The sequence below is a fragment of the Battus philenor genome, unplaced genomic scaffold (genome assembly GCF_028537555.1).
Source record: "Battus philenor isolate CCGP_79_NKW_IND1 unplaced genomic scaffold, ilBatPhil1.0.hap1 SCAF_23, whole genome shotgun sequence".
NCBI classification, from domain to species: Eukaryota; Metazoa; Arthropoda; class Insecta; order Lepidoptera; family Papilionidae; genus Battus; species Battus philenor.
This window is the reverse complement of record NW_027181686.1, coordinates 9,757,331-9,782,438: the sequence shown is the minus strand read 5'-3', so window position 1 is coordinate 9,782,438 and position 25,108 is coordinate 9,757,331. Positions and strand designations below refer to the sequence as shown.

Genomic DNA, 25,108 nt, shown 5'->3' with positions numbered 1-25,108 from the left:
AAAAGGACCAATATTTAGCCATTTCCGCACACTCAACAAAGTGTTGAGTGATTTGACGGTGGCAGTTGTGTAATTCGCATTGTTTGCCGCATAAGTATTTATCAGCGGGCTGGCGGGCGGTGCATTTTGTTGCACGACTACCACTGCATGTGCGAAAGTGGCTAAATATTGGTCCTTTTCTTACTTAGTATTATGGTACGTAGAAGACCCTGCTGCTCATCTTTTAGAAACTTGTTTGTGACAAATACAGTGTGACTGAATAAAGATGTTAAAAGTTTTTAGGAAGTAAATATGCACATGTTTTGTATGTTAATTAATGTATGGTACACTCTATTCAAAAATTAATAATTAAATGAATGAAGTACTGATAATATAGTAAGAAAAAATGTTTTCTTATTTCGAATTAGGACGTATAAAAATTATACTTTGTTTATTATCTGTCCTTGCAGACTGTACTGACAGAAATTATTCCTTGACCTATTCTAAGAGAAAAAATAAATAAATGTGTCATATTACTTAGTGATCAATTTATACAGGTTGATCGGAATTATATAGGTGTGTAAGCTTTAAAATGTTTTGCTGACAAATGACCTATACATTCTCTTCTTCAACGCTTTTATACCTGTAATTGATCGCCTTGTTATGATACTGGTATAAAACAAAAACGAAATTTCTTTTACGAAGCAAGTTATCCACATTGCAATACACTATAAAAGCTACGTAAACAAATGTAATAAACTAGACCTTTGATATTTGAGTAACGAGGCAAAGGAAGTAAGGCGATGAGCGAAAGGTAATTGGTATGGAAAAGAAAAATAGATAAAAGTGTAGAATGAAAGAGGAGTAAAGATAAATAAAAACATAATGTGAATTTTTTCACATAATAAATTCTAATTTTTCATATATTCATATATTTCATAAGATATTCTATTGAATAAGAATATATAACATTTTTGGGACAAGGCATCTTTATTGTTTAATAATTTTTTATCCCAGGTCCCCAAAATGTTATATAATCTAATTCAATAGAATTTCTTATATATTCATTTGTAGTTTAATCTCTCTAAATAGTTTCGTAAAATTTGCGGCATTAAAAAGTTCATATTTGTTTTGTTTTCAAATAAATTTATCCGATAATGCCGGATGAAGGCGAAACTTGTGTTACTAGAAATGTAACTTATCGAAAGGGGCCCTGTAAACGAATGGTTTTTCCATTATTTAAAGGGTAACGGCAAGGTTGCGTCCGATAAACAAGCAATTAGCGATCTATTTGCAAACGCACTAAATAAACCTACTTGTTGTCTTATTAACTTCGTGTTCGAGAAATATCATATCTTTTATTTTGATTGCAATCACCATTTCAACCGTGGGACATCTACTGCTGGACATAGCTCTCTTCCCATAGATTTCAGCGTCTTCCGAAGATAAAAAGCTTTCTTTTTTCTAACCTAACCGAACAGATGACTTAGTTAAAACTTAACAAAGCTATCTGTTCACCTTGTGGATGAGTGTCCTGGGCTGGATTTGCCGGTCTGTGGTCTCCATTTCAGAAACCTATGGTCTCTGTGGTCATCTGGTTTGCGTATAACATAGTCTGCCCATTGCCAGTTCTCGACATAGCCTAGGAGATTCACACCTTGTCAATCTTCTAGGCTATGTCGGTCACTCCCGTTTGTCAATGGATTTCATTTGAGATTCGATCTCGTTGGGAAATACCGAGCATTTAAGGCTATGGCTTGATGAGCGAATTTAAACTTGTCAATAAGACTCAGAATAAGAGACCACGTTTCTATGACATCATTCCGTTTGAGTTTTACGTGAAAATGGGGCAAATATTATCTGTGGATGTAAACATATCGGAAATGCTCTGAATTTGTAATGGCTGTCTCATGGAAAGTTTTATAAGATACAAAGAAATAGTTTGTGGACCTTGAATAAATTGCAGAGCATTCATAAATTTTATTGAATGGATACGTTCTTTTTTAATAAATTGACACGAGTCCGGCGTTCATGATTTGATAGTCAATTGTTCATTTTGCCAAAGTAAGAATTGCGCTAACCAGAATGCATTTATTTTTTAATTACTTTATTGTAAATGTAATACAAGATAATTATTTGAGATATATTTATTCTATTATAATGCGATAGGCAACTTTTATAATTACGTCTGCAGGGACAGATAATAGTAAATAAAAATTAATTTTACTACGTCGTCGTCATAGTTTCAGTACAGCCTTCCCCAAAGATATCTGTGGGGGAATATACCATAATCGCTAAGTTTGGCAGACGGTTTGGCGATAGCAGTGTGGTATTATTGTACGCAGAGAACGCTGCTGCCCATCCTACTCGTTTGTTACTTATGAAGCGATAAATGCAAAGCTCATTTTATTACCACATTACGTTACTTAGCATTTTTGAAACTTTTGATTTTTGGAAAGGATGTACCGTACATTAATTGACACATATATATAGATATACACAGCTACGCTGCGCAAACCAATGCCACACAACGGTCTCCCAAGCGGGGCGATTATGGTTTATCTCTCATAGATTTTTGGGGGAGGCCCTAAAGTGAATTTCTATGTGCTGTAACAACAACGATGACCACTATGTTGATGTTTGAATTCGTCGAACCGCTGGTGTGCGTGATAAAGATCTAATATTTTGATATCGGTTCCACGGATTCATGTGAAACAGGTCGTAAAATTTGTTTAAAAACTTATTCAATGAAATTTTTACTCCGTTGTAAATGCAATTGTTTAGTTTTTGACGTTAATTCTCTGTAACGGTTTATAACCTTTATGCGCTTATTTATGAAAAACACATTTCGATTATTTTTATTAACTGTTTATGTTTAATTCATTTGTGGGTTTATTTGAAAAGAGTGCAGTTGGCGCATAAAGTAAACCTCATTTTTGGTCGAAAAGCTAAAAAAAAGGAGAACATTCTTAACGTTACTGCCCTTATGTCTACCGTATCTGCCTTGCGTATGGCAAAATTGTTAACAAAGACTTTATCTTCAGTGTTTCGTTTGCTGTATAAAAAAATATTTGTTACTATTATAATTCCATTTTCTTTTCAAAGCGTATATAAATTCTTACACCTTATTGTCAAAGAGTGTTAGATATATATTTTAATGCAAGTTGTGTTCATAATGAGCAGGTTGCTCACTATATTTTTACATACTTACGTCAATTTGAATATTGTGTATACCATGCAACTATTTTGTGAACCTAAATAAATAATTTTAAAAAAAAATCTAGAGGGCGCCCTCAGGCAACTCAGCTCGGAATGCTAGATAATACTTTAATAAAGGATTTGGCGTTTCAGTCCCTACCCGCCCACTGCAAAGCAGGGCCTCTACCAAATATATATCTCGGTTTTTACAGTTCCAGTGCAAATTTCAAGTTCATGAGGCAGGGGTGTAATGTTGAGTTCATTTAAATAGGTTTAAACTCAAGGGAGATCAGACTGTGGTGCAAGCAATAACGAGCTGTCCCGTATTCGCAAGAGGAGAATGAGAGTGTGAAGTGAAGAGGATATGTTGCAAAGTGGCAACATTGCCTCCATAACGGGAGATAAAGAACGCTGCCACAAATTCCTTAAATACTGTTAAAAATAAAGGAGATAATAAATAAGTATAATTATTATATTAAAATATAAAGTCGGGTAAAATAAAAATAAATGTAAAACAACGATTAGTAATAATAAAAAAGAAATATGGGACGGAATTAGAAATTATGTATATATATAATTATATAATTATATATATATATATATATATATATATATATATATATATATATATATATATATATATATATAATATGAACTGTGATACCAAATAATGTGGCGAAGAAGAGAGGCAATGTGTGCAAGGATTGTGAATGAAAGAGAGAGAATACAATCATTTTAATGAAAGAAATTGTTGAAATATAAGTCTCAATCCAAAAACCGATAGACGAGTTTGACATGTCCCCAAAAACGGTGGCCAAAAATGTCTGTAGATGGGGAGACCACAACCGCCTCGCTTAGCAAGCGGGCTGGCGATCGCAGTGCGGTATTATGGTACGCAGAGGACGCTACTGTCTATCCGCTGGAGACTTGTTTGTAAGCAGTGGCAATTTCATATAATTAAAGGCACATATCCTAGGAATCGAACCCGCGATCTACCATTGCAAGTCTCAGTCCTCTACCACAGGGCTACCACTGCTCAATTCATCTTACTATGATTATATTGGAAGACTAATATAACATGTAAATTTAAAAAAAAATTAACCCGACAGAGGAACATAAAATAAAATCAAAATTAACTAGTTTTTGCTTGTTTAAATATTTAATTCTTTTTAATATAATTTATTATGCATATACTCAGATCTAAATTTTTGTGTGTAGTTTCAATAATTACTTAGAATAAAAATATTTATCTATTAAATAATCATACAGATGTCTACATATATATGTTAAATTAACATAACATATAATGCTTATATGTCATGTTTATAAGATATAAACATAATATATAAACATTACTATAACACCGCAAAAATACGATTAGCGGTTTAATACTAATTAATTAACGTTCCCTTTTAATTCTTATCTGATCTTATATCCTAGCTTAGCGAAAGGAATATTTGTGCCAAATTTCAAGTCTCTGAACCTTATAGTAACCAGAGGAAATCGCGATGAGTCACTAAACAGGTGGAAATGTATAAATTTAAAATTTGTAGATTATTTAATTAATAATGAATAACATAATTAATAATAAAAAACATACTAATTATAACTAAATGTGCAATAATATGCATATATTGTTTATTTCATTTTAATTAGATATATACATCTAGAAAAAACAAAATTACGTTACAAAGATATTGACAAACTATACAGTATTACATGCCTTTTAGATGTGAAAAGAGATTTGATGAGAATTTATTTCACTCTCCGAAATACTGAGGATCTGTGCAGTATATTTGCGAATTTTTAGACTCTTAGATGACCTTTGTTATCGAGAATGTGTACACGTAGTAAGTGTTATTTTGAATAAATAATTGAAGGAGTTATAAAACTTAACAATATTCGGGTATTACGGTGAAGGCGAATAGGAAGCTATTTGATTATTATTGAGACATGATCTAAAACTTGTGATAATCGCCGAAATATCTGACGTCAAAAAGACCGAGAACCAAGGACAAAGTCCACGAACGACCCAGTCGGGGCTGACGGCGAGACATCAAAACAGGGGGCTAGGTTAATAAGTTACTTAAGGCAATAAAGTTATGCAGGCTTTATTGTGTGTCCCTCGCTTTATTGCACCTTTACTGCGGTACGCAGTGAGATGAATTTAATTACTACAAAAGAGGTTTGTCCTTCAAGTCACTTTATTGTGATTTTACCTCGACTCCGCACCCGGCGTCGAACCGTCTAGAAATTATCTACCTGCGTTTATTATTTACATCATGATAAGTCTACCAACTGTTAAGATTATATACGCTTCAACACTTGAGAAAAGCAGGCGAAAAATACAGGGAAACTAAAAAATGTTTTAAAATAATTGAAGTCAAATTTATTTAATATTTTTGTTGTACACGCTAGAAAACATGTCTATAGTTTCAAAATAATCAACAAAAAAGTGCAAACGGCGGTCCTATCACACGAGGCTATTTGTTACAGAATATCATAGTATTGAAACGGAAGAAATATAAATAACGGGTAGTTAAATACTTAAAAATAAGTTAAATAAATAAATTAGATCAATTTCTAAATTTATATTAAAAAATGATAACAATCTTGAGGCAAACTCTCATTCCCATAGTAATTTACTATGACATCAATTAGTGTATGAATCCTTGACACAAACGTTCATTGATATTTTTTATAACCTAGAAATAAGAGATGTTTAAACAATATTTGGACATCCTTTGCATAAGCATATATTTAATCGAAAACTAGGTATATATATATATTTATTTATATATTAATATATTTTATGGACTTTTTCTCTATTTTCTAGAGCTTGATAGATTCATTATATAAAACGGGGGGACAGCAGTCTCAGCTATGTGCTCTGAAGGAATTTTTTTAATTTCTTAGCTCAGATTTTTGATTCGCGAGCCCTGAGTCCGAAGAAGCTGTAAAAATCAGAACAGCTAACAGTGGCCAGCAAGAATCGTATATAGTCATGTCAATTATATATATATACCATACCACTTAAAACTTTTTTAAACTCAAACACTAATCAATATTGACTATGCAGCATCTGGAAGAATTACTTGGAACAGCTGTCACTGATTATTTACTACTACTACTATATTAACATATAATTATATACATGAATATATTTTGGTACTAATTATATTTTACGTAACAAAGGCCTAGCGATGAATCGAAATATTTTTTGGTTTCGTAAAAATGTCACGACAATCTCGAAAGTTCTCGCAATAATACAAATATATTATCATAATTCTCTGTCATCTCGCAGGACATCAAAACAACGCGTATAAGTGGCTCAAGGTAAACCTGAACGGAACGAAATTAATGCTAAAATAAATTTAACGCCCGCTATGCTCTTGACCAGTGTCGCTGGGACAACCGATCGCGAATATATATCGGATTTTTATAGCCTCATTGTATGTAATCATTTTTGGTAGATTGCAATGTTTTGTTGCTACAACCTGTTATTAAGTTAAAGGTTTAAAAGTTTATTTATTAATACAACTATACAATTATACATTATTTAATTTACATATCGTCGTTTTAAACGGAGATGTATCTGTCATGCATAAATATTAAAATTATATTTTGATTGCTATTAATATTTTACCGCAACGTGAGTATATGCCCCACTAGGGGGACCAATGACATAGTTATGGAGGCGGGAAGTCTAGACTAGACTAGACTATGTAGGGAGTGCTAGACCAGACATCGTGGCGATCATTGGAAGAAGCTTTTGCCAAGCAATGGGCGTCTATCAGCTGATATGATGATGATTATTGTGTGATCACTTTATATAGGGTGACTGGGAAATAGGTGTAAAAACTACATATAGTATTTAAAATGTTTCCACCGATTTATCTTTTGAATTTGACATTTGCTTAGTAGTTATTTTTGCACGACTCGCGGAAATGGAATTCCTGTAAGGCTTTAAGCCCGTTATTTAACAATGTCTTCAACACTAAAAAAGTTTGTAAGATTTTGGAATAAAAAGACTTATTTATTTATGTCTTAATAATATGACTGAAACTTGCTATGATCGCGGGTTCGATTTCCGGGATAAAACCGTATATAATTCACACGTTTTGTAATAATTATATATGATCGACACTACTTCCAAACTAGTTTCTAGAAGATGGCAACAGCGTATATTGCGGATTGTCAATCCGCTTGCTTAGCGTGGCGATTATAGTATATCCCCCATAGATTCCTCGGAGGAGGAATATGCCTTGCAGTGGGCTTTTATGAATGAAAAGATGACGACAAATTAAATCTAGAATGTTCTTTGTCTTTTTCTTCGTCAATAGTAGCAGAAACAATGTAAGGTTACAAACCCACGACCTGCGATCTCAATATTACATCGTGTTATTAGCAGTAATAAATATTGTCAATGCCATTATAATGATTAGGTTTATTTCCTTAACTATAAGTAGTTCTCTATTCTAATTTGATTTTAAGTACATGGATTTTATGACGTTACTGTTTAAAAGCAGGGGTAGCCAACCTCTCGAATAGCAATAATCATTATTTATAATTCGTGAGCCACAAATAAAGACGTACTAAAAAGTTATTAAGTATTTCGAAAATTAAATTAATTGTGTTCGAAAATTAAATTTTAGTTTTTTTTTTATTTAATTCGCCACTAATTTCTTGTTCGTCACTTTTTCAATTAAAAATTTGGTGAATATTTTTAAACTCTTTCAGACCCTGGTTTGAACATAAGGATAATAACGTTATGAGATGTATTAACACCAAATTAAATACGGGACCTTATCGCGAGCAACAAATAATCCATAAAAGAACAGCATGTGACTCGCGAGCCGTAGGTTGGCCTCACTTGATCTATATAGTAGACAATAGCATATTTATTATCAGTGTGCTATTATGATATTATAAAATAATTAAAGTATTTTCAATGTCTATGTATATATGTAGTGTTTCCTAGAATATTCAAGATCTAAACGTTCATATAATTTTAACCGTGTCCCCAAATTTGTCATAAATCGATTCGTGTAAGATTCTGATTTTACCAAAAAACAGTAACGGTGGTAAAAAAGTTTTATTTTATTACTTTGAAAGAATTCAACATGAGGATGTTGTCGTAGACAATTTCGATTTGATGTACTTTCTGCAATAACAAATTTCTCAGTTCTTATATATTAAATATCTCTCTTTACTCTCTATTTTTAGTTTGTCCACCCAGTTTAATTCAATGGTTGAATGGAATAAATCTCCGTTTGCGATAGGTCGCCCTTTGCACTTATTATTATTATACCTGTTTTAACTGTCGCTATCTCTATCTCTATAAATCACTATTTATTTATTTTCTTTAATTTTGATGTGTAGTTTAGTGTTGCACATTTTTACGGTATTTTCAACTTCCTCGAACTCAGTGGTCAATAAGTGTGTGCTTCATATGTTTTTTCTTATTCGGAAGACACCATTCATATTATAATAAATTGTTCAATTTTTATTGGCATTTACAAAATATTATTTGCAAAGTATTTCGACAAGACCAGAGTTGTATCATAAACAGTTCAATTTTTGTGCATACATATATGTTGTTGTCCTTCTGTTTGTTTTATATAACAAAGTTATTAATAATTAAAGGGTTAAAATTAAGATAAAAATCCGGCATGTACAAATAACTTAAAAGTAAGTTTTGTTGTGAGTTCAGAGTCAAATCATGCGTAGTTTAGCAGAAAATTTTAATTTTGCAAAGTGAAAAGCTCAAATTCGCTCTCACGTATTCTATATTTTGGTGTACAATAAATGGCTAAATAAATATAATAATTCATTAATATGATATTAACCAAATATTCAATGTGAAATTAAATGACTGCGTACGCAACAATTCATATCCGATAGCTCGCTGACACTACGGCACAAATTGCACAAGTCAATTAACTATTAAGTAATAAAGGCTAAACTGTCAGTATTAATGGGAAAAAAACTTAACAAAACAAGCAACTACGTCAAATCCTGCGCTGCGCGTGTTTTTGCGCAATTACGTACACAAGCCAGCAAACGAGGAGGTCCTTTCATACTAAGTCAGTACTTTTCCATCTAATTTAAATCCGTGAGATGGCTGATATTTATTGCAGAATATATGCATAATTAACAAGTTACGCGGGGTCATCTAAACATTATATTTTTAGACAGTTTTTATTTTTTAGATTTCATGCAGTCAAAAGTTATTGGCCTGTCGCAATGCAACGAAAAAACAAGTATTAATGGACATTTAAAACAATTAAAAAAAAAATTTCGAGTAGGTCTTTACACACACTTATGTATCACCGATTATTTGAATATTATAGTAGTAACCTACCACCAGTTCAGGAAGTTGATCTGATAAAAAAACGACGAAAATTTTTTTTTTAAATTTTACCAATAATTTAGAAGTAAATTTATTATATTTTATTATAACGCTGATGTGAGTAGCACTAGCCCAGCGGTTGATTACCGAGATTTGCAATGGTAGGTCACGGGTTCGATAAATGGGATACAATCAAATATAATTCACACGTGCATTAATTATATAAAATTGCCACTGCTCATGAACAAGTTTCTTGAGGATGTACAGGAGCGTTCTCTGTATAACATGATAGCACACTGCGGTCGCCTGCTAAGTGTGGTGATTATGGTATATTCCCCCCCATAGATATCTATGGAAGAGGCATGTTCCTTACAGTGGACGTCTATTGTATAATATAATATTTTTATTTATATATATTAATCATTCAGATTTAATTTACGTCGAATTAATAACAACTTGAGCTATGTATTTTAATTTACTTTATGATTTCTATGTGTATGTTGTGTAAATATTTAGAAAAGAAGTCTTGTTTTTTAATCTATTCCTTCAAAACTTTTTTTTCCGTGGGAACTTCCCGTGTGGCTTAACAAAAAAAATTTTTTTTTCAAATTGTTCCTCATGTTTTGCGCTCGGCAACAAATTTGGCAAAACATTATGTGAATATTAAGTATTATCGCCTTAAGAACATGTAAAATTATTTTTTGTTTGGTTATTACATTCTAATATAGTAAATCCTTGTATTTACATGAATATTAATCAGGCTTTATCATCGGAATATTTGAGAACAATAACAACTATTAAATACTAAAGGTTTTGCTAAAAAAATCTTGTTACAAAATCTTATTATAGTGTATACTGTATGGCCTTGTGGATAACAATATTTTTGAATAAATGAAAATCTTTTGGCCTTCGGGGTTATTTTCATTGCATATGAATAGAGTGACTGCCATAAACCAAAACATGACCATGATCTGTGTTAGAAACGTTTTTGTTGTTCCGTAAAATTACAATGTTATTTTATTTAAAATTAATAATATTCTCCTTAAATATTACGAGTACATAGAAAATAAATACTGTTCACGTTATTAGTATAAAAGAAAGGGTGCCGAATAACTCTCTACTATCGGAGTAAAACAAATGATGGGGTCGAAAGATTCTCGAGTGGCAATCAAGAGCCCGCAGACGCGATGGTAGGCGCTTCACTGTGTGGACATCACTGGATGCAGGCAGTGCAAGACCGATAATCGTATCGATATTTTGGGATATAGTATGCGGTTTTTTTCCTTCTATACCCCCCGCTATTGGAGGCCTCTCGTACCCCTAATTAGTTGGGATCAGGGTCTTTGTTTACAATTAAGTATTTCAGATCTTTTATCTTCATTCTTCACTCACTGTCATTCTTCTCAATTTCTTGCCTTATTTCCATCACAATATCATTCATTTTGTTCTATCATTCCTTATAGTATGCGGTTAGGCGTCTATCGGTCGACATATGTTGCTGTATACTAATATTGCTACGCAGCTTCTATGAGTCGTTTCAATATAGAATCTAGAGAAATTTCACAGACAAAGTGCGGACTATATTTACACTGTAATGTTAAAAGGATAAATATGTTACAAATACGTTCGTTTTGAACAATAGATCCGTGGATGAACGAATGTAAACGATATAGCTATAGGTTTCCCAATTGAAGTAGCAGTAGTCAGGTCACAAAGCTCAAAGACGGAAGAACAGATGGCCTCTAGGGATGTAAGATTTACTAGTGGAAGTTTCCTTGTCAAGAACGTGTCATTGAAAATCTATGGAGGATATGCCCAGCTGTGGACGTCCTGCGGCTGAAATAATGATACAAATGAATATCTTTATTCTAATAGTTTTCAGGCGGTCAAATAAAAGTTGGCAAAAACCTAATGTAAAGCTGTGTTACAATGACCACTATTTAGTGACAAATACAATTTGCTTTGAAGAACGCGAGGAACTTCTTGCAAAAGCTACAAAAGGGTGAATGTTCAGATCATTTGCCGTAAATTGTAGTACTGTATATCCAATCTGTAAGTCAATGATTTTCAAAATAGTACATGATGCCATGATAATGTTATAATATAGATATCTTAAAAAATTCGAATTACCATACGTACATTAAAATTAATTATTGTTTACTTGTTTGCTAACTATCTCTGCAGACTTTGTATTTGCCGAAGTTGTATATTATGTGACTTATTTCAGAGTGGTCACTTTATACAGGATCATTGGAAATGGTGTAAAAGCTATAAATCTTTTTGCTTACAAATACAACCATCTCTTTTAAGCTTGACGTGTGTAATCAACCCGTTTGTACAAACTATATTATATGGTTTCAGTTTAATGCCATGTTATATTTCATAAAATCAGCATACAAGATAGTTTACGATGTAATTTGTTTTGATATGTATTATCATCATTATGTCAGCCGAAAGACGCGAATTTCTAAAACATCGGCTTTCTCTCAAGATCTTCACGGTGACTAGACTTTAACAAGGTAGTGTACTGTGGGGATGGATGACGTTTTTTGGGTTCGGGGGGGGGGGGATCTTCCAGATGTTCAAGATACCTCTGGGGAAGGACAGGGTTATGAGGGATTCCTACCCATTAAAATACCCGGGATCGCCTTCTGGCTATGCGGGGGACCGCGGTATCGCAAGGTCATTGATCGCCATACGGTCTTCTCTTGCGCTGAGCTATTTTGGATAACCCGTCCCGTGGTACGCATGGTTCATGCTACCCCCTAAACCCATTCGATGATATCACGATGATTCGAGACCACATCGATTCATCGTCCGCTTCAGAGTTGGGTGACCAAAGCTGACGCTTGCCGGTCCGTGGTCTGTATTCAGAAACCTAAAAGAAACTTTAAACCCCAGCGGACCACATGTCGTTAACTTAGGTTAACTTTTCAAAACAAAACCGCACCGTGGAATCGATGTTATTACCTACGTGACTGCAGTAAGTAGTTCCAATGAGTATGTATACAGGTAAGAATAACTTCCATATTTTAATTAAGAATTTTGCCAATTCCGATCTCGTGTCGCCTTTATTCTGATAAAACTTCGCGTAAAATGGCAATTTAAAAACAATGTTGAGACATTTCGAAGTTTTAGACCTTCAATTAAAACATTAAAATTTGTATTCGTATAGTCATTTCTCGATGGTTTCATAATAAGTTTTAAGTAGACATGTTTGTTACATGATTCATATTTTCTTATAAATTTAAATATTATAGTAAAAGTTTAACGTACGACGTTAGAGAAGAAAGTTTAAACCACGATCATTTCAGTCGAAAGCCGTTCGCTGTTGGACATAGACCTCCAAATCCAGCGTCTGGACAGACCTTGTGGTCGGACGACCTTCGCTACGCCTGTATATAACGATCTATTAAAAATTAAATAAATAGCCAACAAGGATACAAGAACTACTTAACTTCATAGTCTAGATTTATATAATTAAAATGTAACCGCCGCCATTTTAGAACGATTTTTTTTTTCAAATGGGTGATCATAGTGATTTTTTCTTTCTTAGTCGCCAGCCTATTATCTTTTGAAGCTTGTGGAGTTTTAAATTTATATTTTGAAAATTAACATTTATTTATAATAATTTTGTATGGACAAAGATTAGTTTAGATTGTATTATATTCAAACGAAATTTATTCTCAAAAAACGTTTGACAATTATTGTCAACAGTTGACAGATGTAATGCGGCTGATATATACAATCAAGTTGGAAACAGGCGGCATGTAATTGATAATGTGGAAAATATGAATTTTTTGGGTTGTAGCAACAATCGAGGAACTGTTGCCATTGCGTTTTATTTATCGACATTGCAATGCAAGTCGTACTAGAAATTGCATTTTTCTACGAAATATTAGAAAACGTTTAAATAAAAGATGAAAGAAATCGATTCAAATAGTTCTCAAGCTATAGCGTGACTGAGGAAAAAATGGATTTTTTTAAATTTGTAAATATCTGTAAATCGTATTTACTTATTTAATAATTGACTGTAAATATAGTTAATAAATATATTTTTATTAGTTTATTTTTAAAAGATTCTTTTATTTTTCTTTAATTATATCATTATCTGTTTTTTTATTTCACCAAAAGTCGTAAAAATTCTTATTACAACGTAAAGGTTTTAAATTATAATTAAGCTTAGGAGTTAATTGCTCTTACTACTGAATTAATGAGTTTTTTGAAGGCTCTTCTTAGATATGACCGCCTGCGTGCCATGAGCTCAAACCATGTATAGTGGCATTAAGTAGAAGGGTAGCTTTGTTATTATTTTCAGTATTTCAGCCATAAGATACGGTTGGATATTGATTTCCAATAAGACTGGTTGGATGCGGTTCGTATTCAGCATCTTTTAACAGCCTTAACGAAGTTGTCTCCACACCAAAAGCTAGAGGCCCTAGCTGGTATCCGTGACATTATAGATAGATCTATTTGATTCTAGTGTTTATCAAATTGGGTTCTTATCGTATTCTCTTCATGATCAAAACAAGAATGAATATCATCTACCTTCTTTTATTACTCTTCGCATCTTATACAAGGTATATACAGAGAAATATAGTGATAAATGTCAATAAATATATGTTTATCAAATAAGTAAATCAGATAGATTAGTATCATAATTAATGTTAACATTCCATTGTTATTTTAAACCTTTAACATTTGTAACAATAAAACGTAATCACGCAACTGTATAATTAATAATTACTGTTGTTTAATTAATCTATATGTTTTAATTTTTTTAAAGGACATTGCTTCATTTCCTTCGCATAGGATATAAAGCGGCATTGAAAATTAGAATCGTTAAATTTGAATTAAACATATGTATGCGTTTGAATTGAGGCTTATGCTCGAAGTTTCGATATGATATCGAATATAATATAAGGACATTTTGTTTAATTCTGTATAAACAACTCTTTTAGGAGCGGAAGTAATTTTATTATTGCTTCTGAAACCGTTATCATTGGGAGAACAAGTTACGGAAGAAATTCCAGTAGAGTTTTTTTATATTAACACGGAGATCTCTCGATCTATCATTAATAAGATCACTCGATGTAGTTAATGATAGGCTTTATGAAAAGGTCACTGCAGTGCGATCGTGAGGGCTATCAAATTAGAATTGAGGATATAAGCAGAAGAACCAAGATCACGGTCGTAGCTCAAAGGAGAGTTAGGTTTTTAAGTAGCGACCACCAGATGGTAGACGGCGTGGGTAAGCACCCCACTAGGACGACTGCCAACATAGTTAAGATATAGGGAAGTCGCTTGATGTGGGACGCGTAAGATCTTTCATCGCGGCTACCGTTGGAGAAGTCCTTTGTTTCGTAGTGGGCGCCTAATATGATGATATGTTCGAATAAATGGTATTTTGAGTCGATTTAAATCTAAATAAAGTAAAATAATAAATGAGATAAAGTTAGCCTATAAAATCTATAACAAACCTAATGTTATATTTCGAGTCCTAAATTGCTACACGTAGATTACGAACTAATATTTAAAGGTATATACAGGGTGTTTGTATATTGGTGTAAATACTTTAAAGAGTGGTGAATGTATATGTTGTCATTAATGTGTAATGTACTCCGACCAAGAATTAATGGTATCAGATAAATATAATAAATACTCTTATGATAACATAATAAGAAAAAACGTTTTTAAAATTCAATGCAAATTTTGTAATGCTAGAAATTATTGAACGTCGTATTCCCATATTTTTTTTTCACTTATATGAATGTAATATATTTCAGAGTGTCGAACTTATACAAGATGATTGGAAATAGGTGTGAAAGCTGAAAAGCTTTTTACTGAAAAATGAGCCACACATTCACCCCTTTAAAGTTTTTATACTAAAAAACAATCATTGTATATAGAGGGTCTATACCAGTGCAGTTCTCCCAAGTCAGTCATTATATAGTCTATTTTTATTTAACTTTATTCTCCAGTTCCATTTTTTATTTAAATATATTTTTAAAATAGTTTTTTTTTATTTATAAAGCCAGGTTTAAGAACTAAATTAATAATAATAACCTATAATATATTATTATTTTACTATTAAAGCTTGTGGTCATATTAAGTCATGTTCCAACAAGATGTACCGTTGTTTATTTATTTTGTTATTAGACATCCAGACACAGGAAAGGAAAATAAATTATAAAAAACATCCAAATTGCAACGTCTTATTACAAACATCTGTTTCTTCCAGAAAACCATTCGACCGGCTTATTTATTACGGAAAAACCGCACCGGCTGTGTTCTGTGGTAAATTTATTTATTTTTTTAAAAGAAAATGTTTACGTATGTTAGTTGAGACACAAAATTATTAAAAATAACATACAGTTTATCATAAATTTTGTTTTAAAACGCAATATTTATCATATTTATAATAAAAAATAGATATTTTAATATATTTTTAGTGTAATAAAGGTTATTTTAATATATATTAAATATTTTAGCAAAACCTGGTTTATTATTCGATGTTAAATTATTATAGATAACAGTTTGTTTATAAATATGGAGATAATCCACAAAAGCAATTTAATTGGTTCAATATTATATTATATATATTCTCAATTTTTCGCGCAATGTAAAAACATTAATTAATTCGGCAAAAAAAAAATTAAAACTAAATGATAATCGATTAAATTTGAAAAAAAAAATCGAAAATTAAATCGACTTACTGGTTAACTCGAATGCATTTCCCGCCGGTAACAGTACAAACAAAAACCACAGCACACCCATCACAGAGAAGTTACATTCAGTATTAAGGGCTAAACGGCACTGAGTAAGCAAATGCGGGACCTTGCCGGCAGACGCACGTTATATATGTTAAATCAAATCTGCCGCGTAAAGCTGTTCTTTTGACGTCATCATCGACAACCGCCTCCCGCGACTCCGTCACATTTATTGTTATATAATCTATATAAACTTTGATCTCGAAATTATAACTAATCCAGTACATACGTAACAGCGTAACAAGTTATTAATATATAAGTTACTACAGATATTTTCCGACCTGTTAAAGTGATCACTCTGAAGTATGTTACATAAATTTATTTTTTCTTTTTAAATGCGATAAGGCCATAATTAAGTGTAATATCTGCAGGAACAGACTACAGACGGCCATTGCAAGATCTAGGCCTACCGCAAAGATATTGATGGGAGCATATAATCGCCACGTTTGGCGTATTATGGTACCCAAAGGACGCTGCTGCCTTCTCTCTCGAAAGTTGTTTGTGAGCAGTTGCAATTCTATATATTTAATTCGCAAAGTTTTGATTATATAGGATTGTAGACTAGGATTTAAACCCGCGATCTTCGATCACAAGACTCAGTCCCCTACCACAGTTAATCGAGTAATTGAAATTTAAAAAAGGTTTTTCTTACACTATTATCATTATATTATTAATTAGTTTTAAAACAATTATTTTTTGAATATGGTGTACCATACGTTAATTGACACACACATATCCTTTAAAGCTTTAACACCAACAACCAATCAATATATATATATATTTATATTATTTTATAATAAACACCGTTAAACAAAAAATGTAAACGAAAACTATATTTAATCTGTACCATATTTCTATGATCGTAATTATGTGGAAATATTATATTTTTTACAATTATTATTAAATATATATCTCTTATATATGTATCTAATTATTTATTATAACACAATGAAGATTTTACTTTTTTTTCCCTAATACCTTTGACTAGTTTTGTTTTTTCTCTAATACATTTTTATTTTTATTCTACTTAAATAAGTATTCATATTTATAATTTGTGACTGGCAATAAAAAACGAATGTTGCCTGTTATAGACGAATCTATTATGGATATAAATGTTAGTTATTAAGGACATATAATAATAATTGGGTTTATGTTAATAAATAAATAATTCGTATTTTTTCATATCTTTTGGTATCAATCGCCACCTTTCTATTAAAATACAAATGTTTTTCAATCCATCGAAAGTCTAAGAAATAGCGTAACTCGATAAAAACCTCAATTTTACTTTTATATTGCTGTTGTATGTTTTATATCATGCTTGTAAGATAAGCAATAAAGTAATAAATTAATAACATATTAATATGTCATTATAATAGAGTTTTTGTTCAATTTACGACACAAATAAAAACTTGTTATTTTATAAAAAAAAAATATACAGAGTGTTGAAGCAGATTTATCCTTTAAAACTTACGTAAAAATGTTATGTTCAATACATAGTTTCAATAAATGCATTGTACGATAGAATAAAAATGCCTATTTTATTTAATAAAGAGTTTGTTATACTATTTGCATGAAATAATAAACAAAAAATAAATACATGGTCCTCCGTTGAGTTGCACACACAAAACCTTGTATTTTACACCACAAGCATGAATAAACTTGGCTTTTAAATTGATAAAAGTTCGAGGATTACTATTTTAAATTAGAGACTTTTTGTTTGAGGTAGTCTCATAATAAAAATCCAGTTAGTCAAGTCCGCTGACCTCGATGACCACGGAATATCCCCAAAAAGTCTGATTAGGTTTTTGGGGGAAATCTGGTGATGGAACCTCAGGTTCTTTTTTTAAATTTTGAAACCGGCGAGAAACTTAACAGCCTCAATTTACAAATATAATTTTATGAAGAGTTCTGGATAGTAGATTAGCTTACTGAGTGAGAACCAACAAGACTAAGTTTAACGTATTAACGTCTGTGTAAAATAATATACTTGTTTCAATAATTATTTTTTATATTGGTTTTATATCTCTCCAGTGGCATATCTGAAATTGACTATAAAATTTTATTGTACATACGAATACATTGTGTCATAAATCATTTATTTAATTTATAAAGTTTATTTTTATTCCTTGTATTAACACCGTGTCTATCACTGTTTATTTTTTAAATACTTTTTAGTGTTTTTGCGGATAAAACGATAAAAAATTTTTGCAGAGCAAACTTTGCACAGCATCGCTTTACAGATTATGAAAATATTTAAAGAATTTTTTTTGATGAAAAGTAAACTAGCTAAAAATTTAAAAGCTATTCATTTTAACATTGATCTAATGCGGTGTTTAGTGAAAATATTATCTTAGTATTTATGTAATAAATAATTACTACGAATTAAATACTGTGATTTATTTACTCGGCGTCTGTGAAACATATTGAAATTTCATAGAAATATTAGAGATTCGTAATATTTACCGCACTTCCTAATAAAACTAGGCGTCATTCATGACTTTTGATTAAGAAATGAACTTTAAAAAATACACAGATAATAAACTATAATAATGTTAATATGTAGTTATTCTCATTTTTACTTTTACTTTATCATTACGTTATTTATTATTTCTAAACTTATTAATATTTGGAAAGGGTGTACCATACATTAATCAACAGCAATTGATCTGTACATTGAAGCCTTTAAAGCCTTTACACCTATAAACAATCAATCAGTATAGTTCGTTTAAGTAAAGCGACATTTCTGCTCACCTACATTAATTATTATGCCGGAGTCTCTTAATATATAATAAACAGGCAAAAAGTTCCCTGTCGTTTTACCAAAAAAAATATACAGAAATAGAAGTGCTAAGAGTATAAGAATTATAACAAAACATAATTTTTACAGAATTTCCTCATAATATTGAAGCAAATTGATCCTACGTAAACACTACAGGCATACAATAAAAGGTACATACGAAACCTTTGTTTATCATTAAGTAATAATAATTAAAATACAATAGCATGCTAATTGGACAGTTAATAGCAATTGTCAGATTGGTAAATGATTGTTAAATCATTATTTACTATTTTACATGTTGTTATACAGTTTTATTGCATCTTATGTTAAAGACTATTGTTTTTTTATCTTTGAAAGTGTTATTATATATTTTATTTCATTGAATTTATATCTACGACATGTTATACACGAGAATCGCAGTTGAAAAAATGCGGTAAATATTTTACTGCGAAGGATCTTCTCATCATCACAACCAATGCAAAGCAAAGATCTTGCTAAAATATCGCCTTGTTGACAAATTTTGCGATGTCAGCGACTTGCAGCGATCTTAACTGCCGTCGGTCAATATATTAGCCTACCTTCCCACGCTGCGACTACTAGTTCGTGGTCATCTGTGCGGAATCTGTCAGTTCGATAGACTGTCGGTTGCACGAGTCATGCCCCTCGCTCGCTGCCCCATCAGACAAGCTACGTCGACTATTCTAACTACGTCGTAACTATTCGAGCTACGTCGGTGATTTTGGTTCTAGTGCTTTTTCTTCATTTATAATTCTACCTCGAAGTGAAATCACAAGCATAGCCCTTTCCATTGCTATGCAGTGATCTTGGGCCTTTTTATAAAGCCTATCATTAAAGGCCACGTCTTAACTTCGTCGAGTGATCCTATGTTTTGGTTATAGAAACTTGCCTGGAATAACTATCGTAACTTCTCCATGTGTTTACGCTTTCAGAAACAGTAGTTTTTTTTTTTTTCGGTGGGAGAAATCTTCTGGTATTCAAGATGCCCTGCCTCTGGGGGGAGGACAGGGGTATGTGAGATTCCTACCCACTAACCCCCCCCCGATGGCCGCTCACGATGGTTCGAGACCACGTCGAACCATCGTCCGCCTCAGAGTCGCCGAAGCTAGTGGGAGTTTAGGGCCCCCACCCTAAACTCCCGCGACTCCGAAGGCCCCGTTTATGGTGGGGGAGCACCATTCATCGAAGGGCCGTCGCGAGGCACGTCTCTGCGCTGACGCCGTCGTCTCCGAGCGGGATCTGACCTCTGCCGATCCCGTTCGGCTGCCTCCTTCTGGACCATGACGTCTCACAAAAAGAGGCCACGGCCCTCCACGCCGATGACCCAGAAACAGTAGTTATGTTAACTGTACAAACTGTTCCAATGATCCGGGCCGTGGCTCGACTCTTTCGAGAACTCATAGATCGGGAAGCTCGACGTGTATCTATAGAGTCACGTGCCATGCAGCATTCTGTTACTTCTAGCCCATAAACCCTTTCTAGTACATTCTGCAATCTGCCCATGCACCAATCGCCACGGTGACCGGTTCAGAGATGTCCACATCCAGCGAGTTCCAGCACCTTTCAGAGAACTTTACTCTATCGTCCGTCCACCCAGTGATCACTCACGCTTCCACACTGTGTAAGAAAATCAAACCGTAAGGAGTTAGGCAACATTATTTTCGTATATACGTATATGCAAAGTATCTTCTACAATGAATAAACAAAATTTCACGCACAAGCATCGTTTCTTCATTTAAAAATGTTTAACGTGTTTAATGTGGTACATAAAAACATAGAAAAAATTGCATAAATTTATTTCTCAAAAATCACAAAAATTATATTTATAAAAAAATTATACAAAAATTTATAAAAAATCACCGTTTTTCTTAACAAAAACAATAAAATAATGACGAAGTAAATGATACAACATGATATAATACAAACAAAGTAAGTAAGGCCACTTTGACCTTAATTTTTAATTGAATCAAAATTAACACGCGATGTTGAAGACAATACCTTGAAGTTGCTTCTGATTTACACTTTTAAATTACAATAGATCTATTTTTTTTTGTTTATGCTCGCCATTTTTGGGGACTTCTCGTTCTCCCCTTCTATGGCAAATTTATTTATAATTTACAATTTACACAATTTATAATTTCCACAATTATTAATTTTTGTCTGAATACTTTGGTCCTCTTTCATCCTTTTTAATACCTTGCACTTGTTTCCCTTTACAATATTTTTCATTCCCTTCTTACCTTTTCTTTCGTACATCGCCTCACTTTTATCGCCTTCTGTGCAGGATCCTAAATTTACATTAGATTAACTGAATACTAAGTACATACTTGGCTAAGTTAGGTTATGATTTTATATCAAACCATTATTTCGTGCTTGATGTAAAAGTCGACTAAAAGACGCGTTGGGTTTGTGGAAGTTGGGGATGGGAGCCTTAATCGCCCAATCAAAGGTAACCTGAGGAAGGCAGTAACGCGAAGTGATCTTGTGATTTTGTAGTACAGTGAGGATGCCGGGAGATATTCAGATTCTCGCTGGGATGTGCGAATTCCGTAGATGAACCAGCGGCCCTTGCAATAGTATGGATACGACTGCCGAGGCGGTTTTAGTGGATAGGAATCTTAGAAAACCTTTTCCTTCTTTGGATATCAGAGCATTTTGTGCCTACTTACAAGATGTCCTTTTAAGACCAAAAACATGGGTCATAATTTTTTTTAATTAATTTTGCAAAAAAAAAATGAAGAAGAGAAAATGTAACACCAGAACTCGACATATATGGAGGCCTGGAGGTCAGAGCAAGCCACGCTCTTCTTCAATTCTCTTAGCGAGACAGCGGATTCGGGTAGTCCGCCGAAGATATTCTGACCAAGCATTGACGCAAGAGGTATTTCTTGTCGTGACTTCATGATAACGGGTGAGGAGTTCTACGACTCGGCCACCACCGTTGAAACTACTTTAGTGTACGTACTTTCGTAGTTTTGACAAAAGGGGTCAAAGAAGGACCTGGGGATTTAGTTGGTAGGAATCAGTCATAATTACGTTACCCCTGCAACAAAATGGTACCCCATACGGCATTTTCCACAAAACCAAACAAAATGTTACAAAGAGAAACTACAGAAATTGTGGTATTTTTAGTAACAATAGATAATATAAATAGACGAGAAAATGAACAGGTGAGTTTCTGATCTTATCTATTGCTTGTGGTGGAATTGTGGTCAATAGCATATTTACAATAATTTTGATAACGGTAAATATACCGACATCATGTTATATTTCATTATACTGAATATTATTTATATCTATTTATTTATTTTATTTATTCAAACAATTTTTATGTAATGTACGAGTATGTATAACGGCAAACTCAATGCTGAAGTCATTTTCTACCAGTTAACTGTTTGGGCGGTACGAAGATAATTTATTGAAGGTAAGTAAAATAAATAAATTTCATAGAAGAGAAAGCAATATATGTATATTATTATAAATATGTTATTTAAAATTATAATTATATCTATATAGATATAATTATAATTTTATATATATAGAAGATAAGAATATGATATATATATAGAAATTGAATTAACTTGAAGTAAATTAAAAAAGTTAAAGTTGGCTTATTATGGAATGTGCTTTTAAAAAAACTTTGAAAAAAGGATAACGATATGAGCCTATGAAAGCGAAACAACAAATACCACCTGCTTGAGTGCAGGTAGAGATTCTTAGAATAGTTCCTTGTGTTAATAATCTATTAGTAACTTATTGAAGCCGACTCCGTAGTTTCAAATTTCTTTGAGCAAATGCAGAGTTTAGATGTGATTGTATTGGTGATATATTGGTAAAGATAAAGTTGGCCCGTAGCATTACAATAGCAAAAATATATATTAATGTAATATATTTCATAGTGATCACGTTAAACAGTATTTTTGGAAATAAGTGGAAATGTTTTGAAGTCTTTTGCTGACAAATGAGCAACGTGCTTTAAAGCTGTTATATTTATAACCAATCATCCTGTATAATGCACACAGGGTGATTAGTTAGTGATGTCTTAAAATATATTTAGGTTTTTTTAATTTATCATTGAGCTAATTCCATTAATTCGCATATCGCACTTCCGCTCTGACAAATTGAAAGAACTGGTTTTTTTCCATGACCGCAGATGCCAAAGCCTTATTCGCATATCGTTCGTATATGAACTTGATATTTAACAAGCATAAATTTATTATACATTGATATTTTATTTTGGTACGAAATTATGCATATTATTCTTTATCTTGGACAATTGTACGATTCAGTCATTTACAAATTAATAGACTCTGAATAGGGCTTACAATACCGGGATTCCGGGATCCCGAAAACCGGAATCGCGGACGATTTTTGTCCGGTATTAAAAACCGGTATTTATGTAAAAAATATCGATATTACATTAGTTGATGAAAATTGAATTTATGCACAATATATATCCAATTTAAAATAATATTAATTAACAACAAGATTTTTTTAAGATATAAAACGATTTCATTGTATTAAAATCTTTATTAGGCATATTTATTACACAAACTGAGCCGAGTATGGCACCATCGACCAACGAATAGATCTCGTTTATTCAAATAAATAAAGTATGTAATACGAAAATTATTAAATAGTTTAGATTAAATTGTTTCATTCACAAATCATCTGTAGTGTTTACAGGTACAAATTGAACGATTAATTGTTCATGTTTCTTAAGAGCATACTTTAATAAACAAAACGCAAGTTATTAATATTATTTCATAAAGACTTTCAATTTTAATTATTTTTTTGCTTTTTTAATTATAAAATACCATACGAGCTTATGATATGTAAAATGTAACATAAAATTTAATATTGTATTTCATATATTATTCGTTAAAAAGCAGCTGAGGTAAGTAAAAATATAACTAGTAATTTTTTTTTATTAATAATACCGGTTTTAATACCGGTATCCCGGTATTTCATATTAAAAATATCAAATACCGGTATTAAGATTTTAGTTCGGTATTGTAAGCCCTAACTCTGAACCGCAGTAACGTCGTCATCTCTGTGATCATTTTTAGCGATATAAACATTAAGTGTTTTAACTATCTCAAGTGAAATAATAAATCATTGTTATTTTTGACTTAGTTTACTGTCGCATTTTTAAAACGTATTTAGCTTAATATTAATATTAAATATTAGTTCATTTTAAGTTACATTTCCTTTGTGTAACAGTGTTAAATCAAAATAAACGGCCTATTGTGGATATCATGTTTGATTCTTTGATATTTCAGTCATAAGGATGCCGTATGACTGCACCTGTGACTTGAGGTGAGTAACATCAGTTGTAAGACATAAGTTGGAGGCTTGCGTATCCAAGGCTCACAATGGAAATCTTCATCTAATAATCAGTGACATTCTCTGTGCATTATTAATTTAAAGTGCAGTGTTCCGAGTTCTTTTTTGAATATGGATTATTGTTGCTTTACTGCTACAGATAACGTGACCTTAGAGGTCACAGTGCAGATGGTGCTTGGATTAGACGTCATTTTAGATAGGAAAGCTCCAGGGTTCCCTTAAAGCCTTCATATTATTATTTTTTCACCGAATTAGGACGCTGCTTAGTTTTGAATATTCTTCGGCGAACACTAAATGGATGGTAAGATGGGGGCATTTGCTAGAATCCCTTTTATTTAGATAATGAACATGCGGTGCGGTTGATGCTTTCGGATGGATGTACTAGATTCAGGTCTTAGAAAGACCGTTGACCACTAGCGGTCTGAGGTGAAAAACTTAACGAATAAGATAGAATAATGATAAAGAAGGTGAATTTCGTTTATTATCATGTTTGTTCTCTAGAAGCGTTCGTTTCTCTACCTTCACCTGTGTAATCCGTCATGCCATGTAACCTTTGTTTTACCACTTCTTTCCGCGCTAACGCTTTCTGAAGTGATAGTAATGTTAGCTTTTAAAATTACAAGGGAAAGCTCGAATTCGTATTCCAAATTCGTATTTCAAATGATC

The 25,108-nt window shown here is 32.3% G+C and overlaps 1 protein-coding gene across 1 annotated transcript in view; it reads right to left on the bottom strand.

Annotated features, from left to right (window-relative positions):
• Positions 1–16,328, bottom strand: part of LOC137924392 (nose resistant to fluoxetine protein 6-like) — a 43,146-nt gene extending 26,818 nt beyond the window's left edge. The window contains exon 1 of the mRNA XM_068767787.1: positions 16,246–16,328. Within this exon, the coding sequence (XP_068623888.1) occupies positions 16,246–16,306 (61 nt within the window). The 5' untranslated portion in view covers positions 16,307–16,328. The remainder of the gene's footprint in view (positions 1–16,245) is intronic.
• Positions 16,329–25,108: the final 8,780 nt, after the last annotated feature.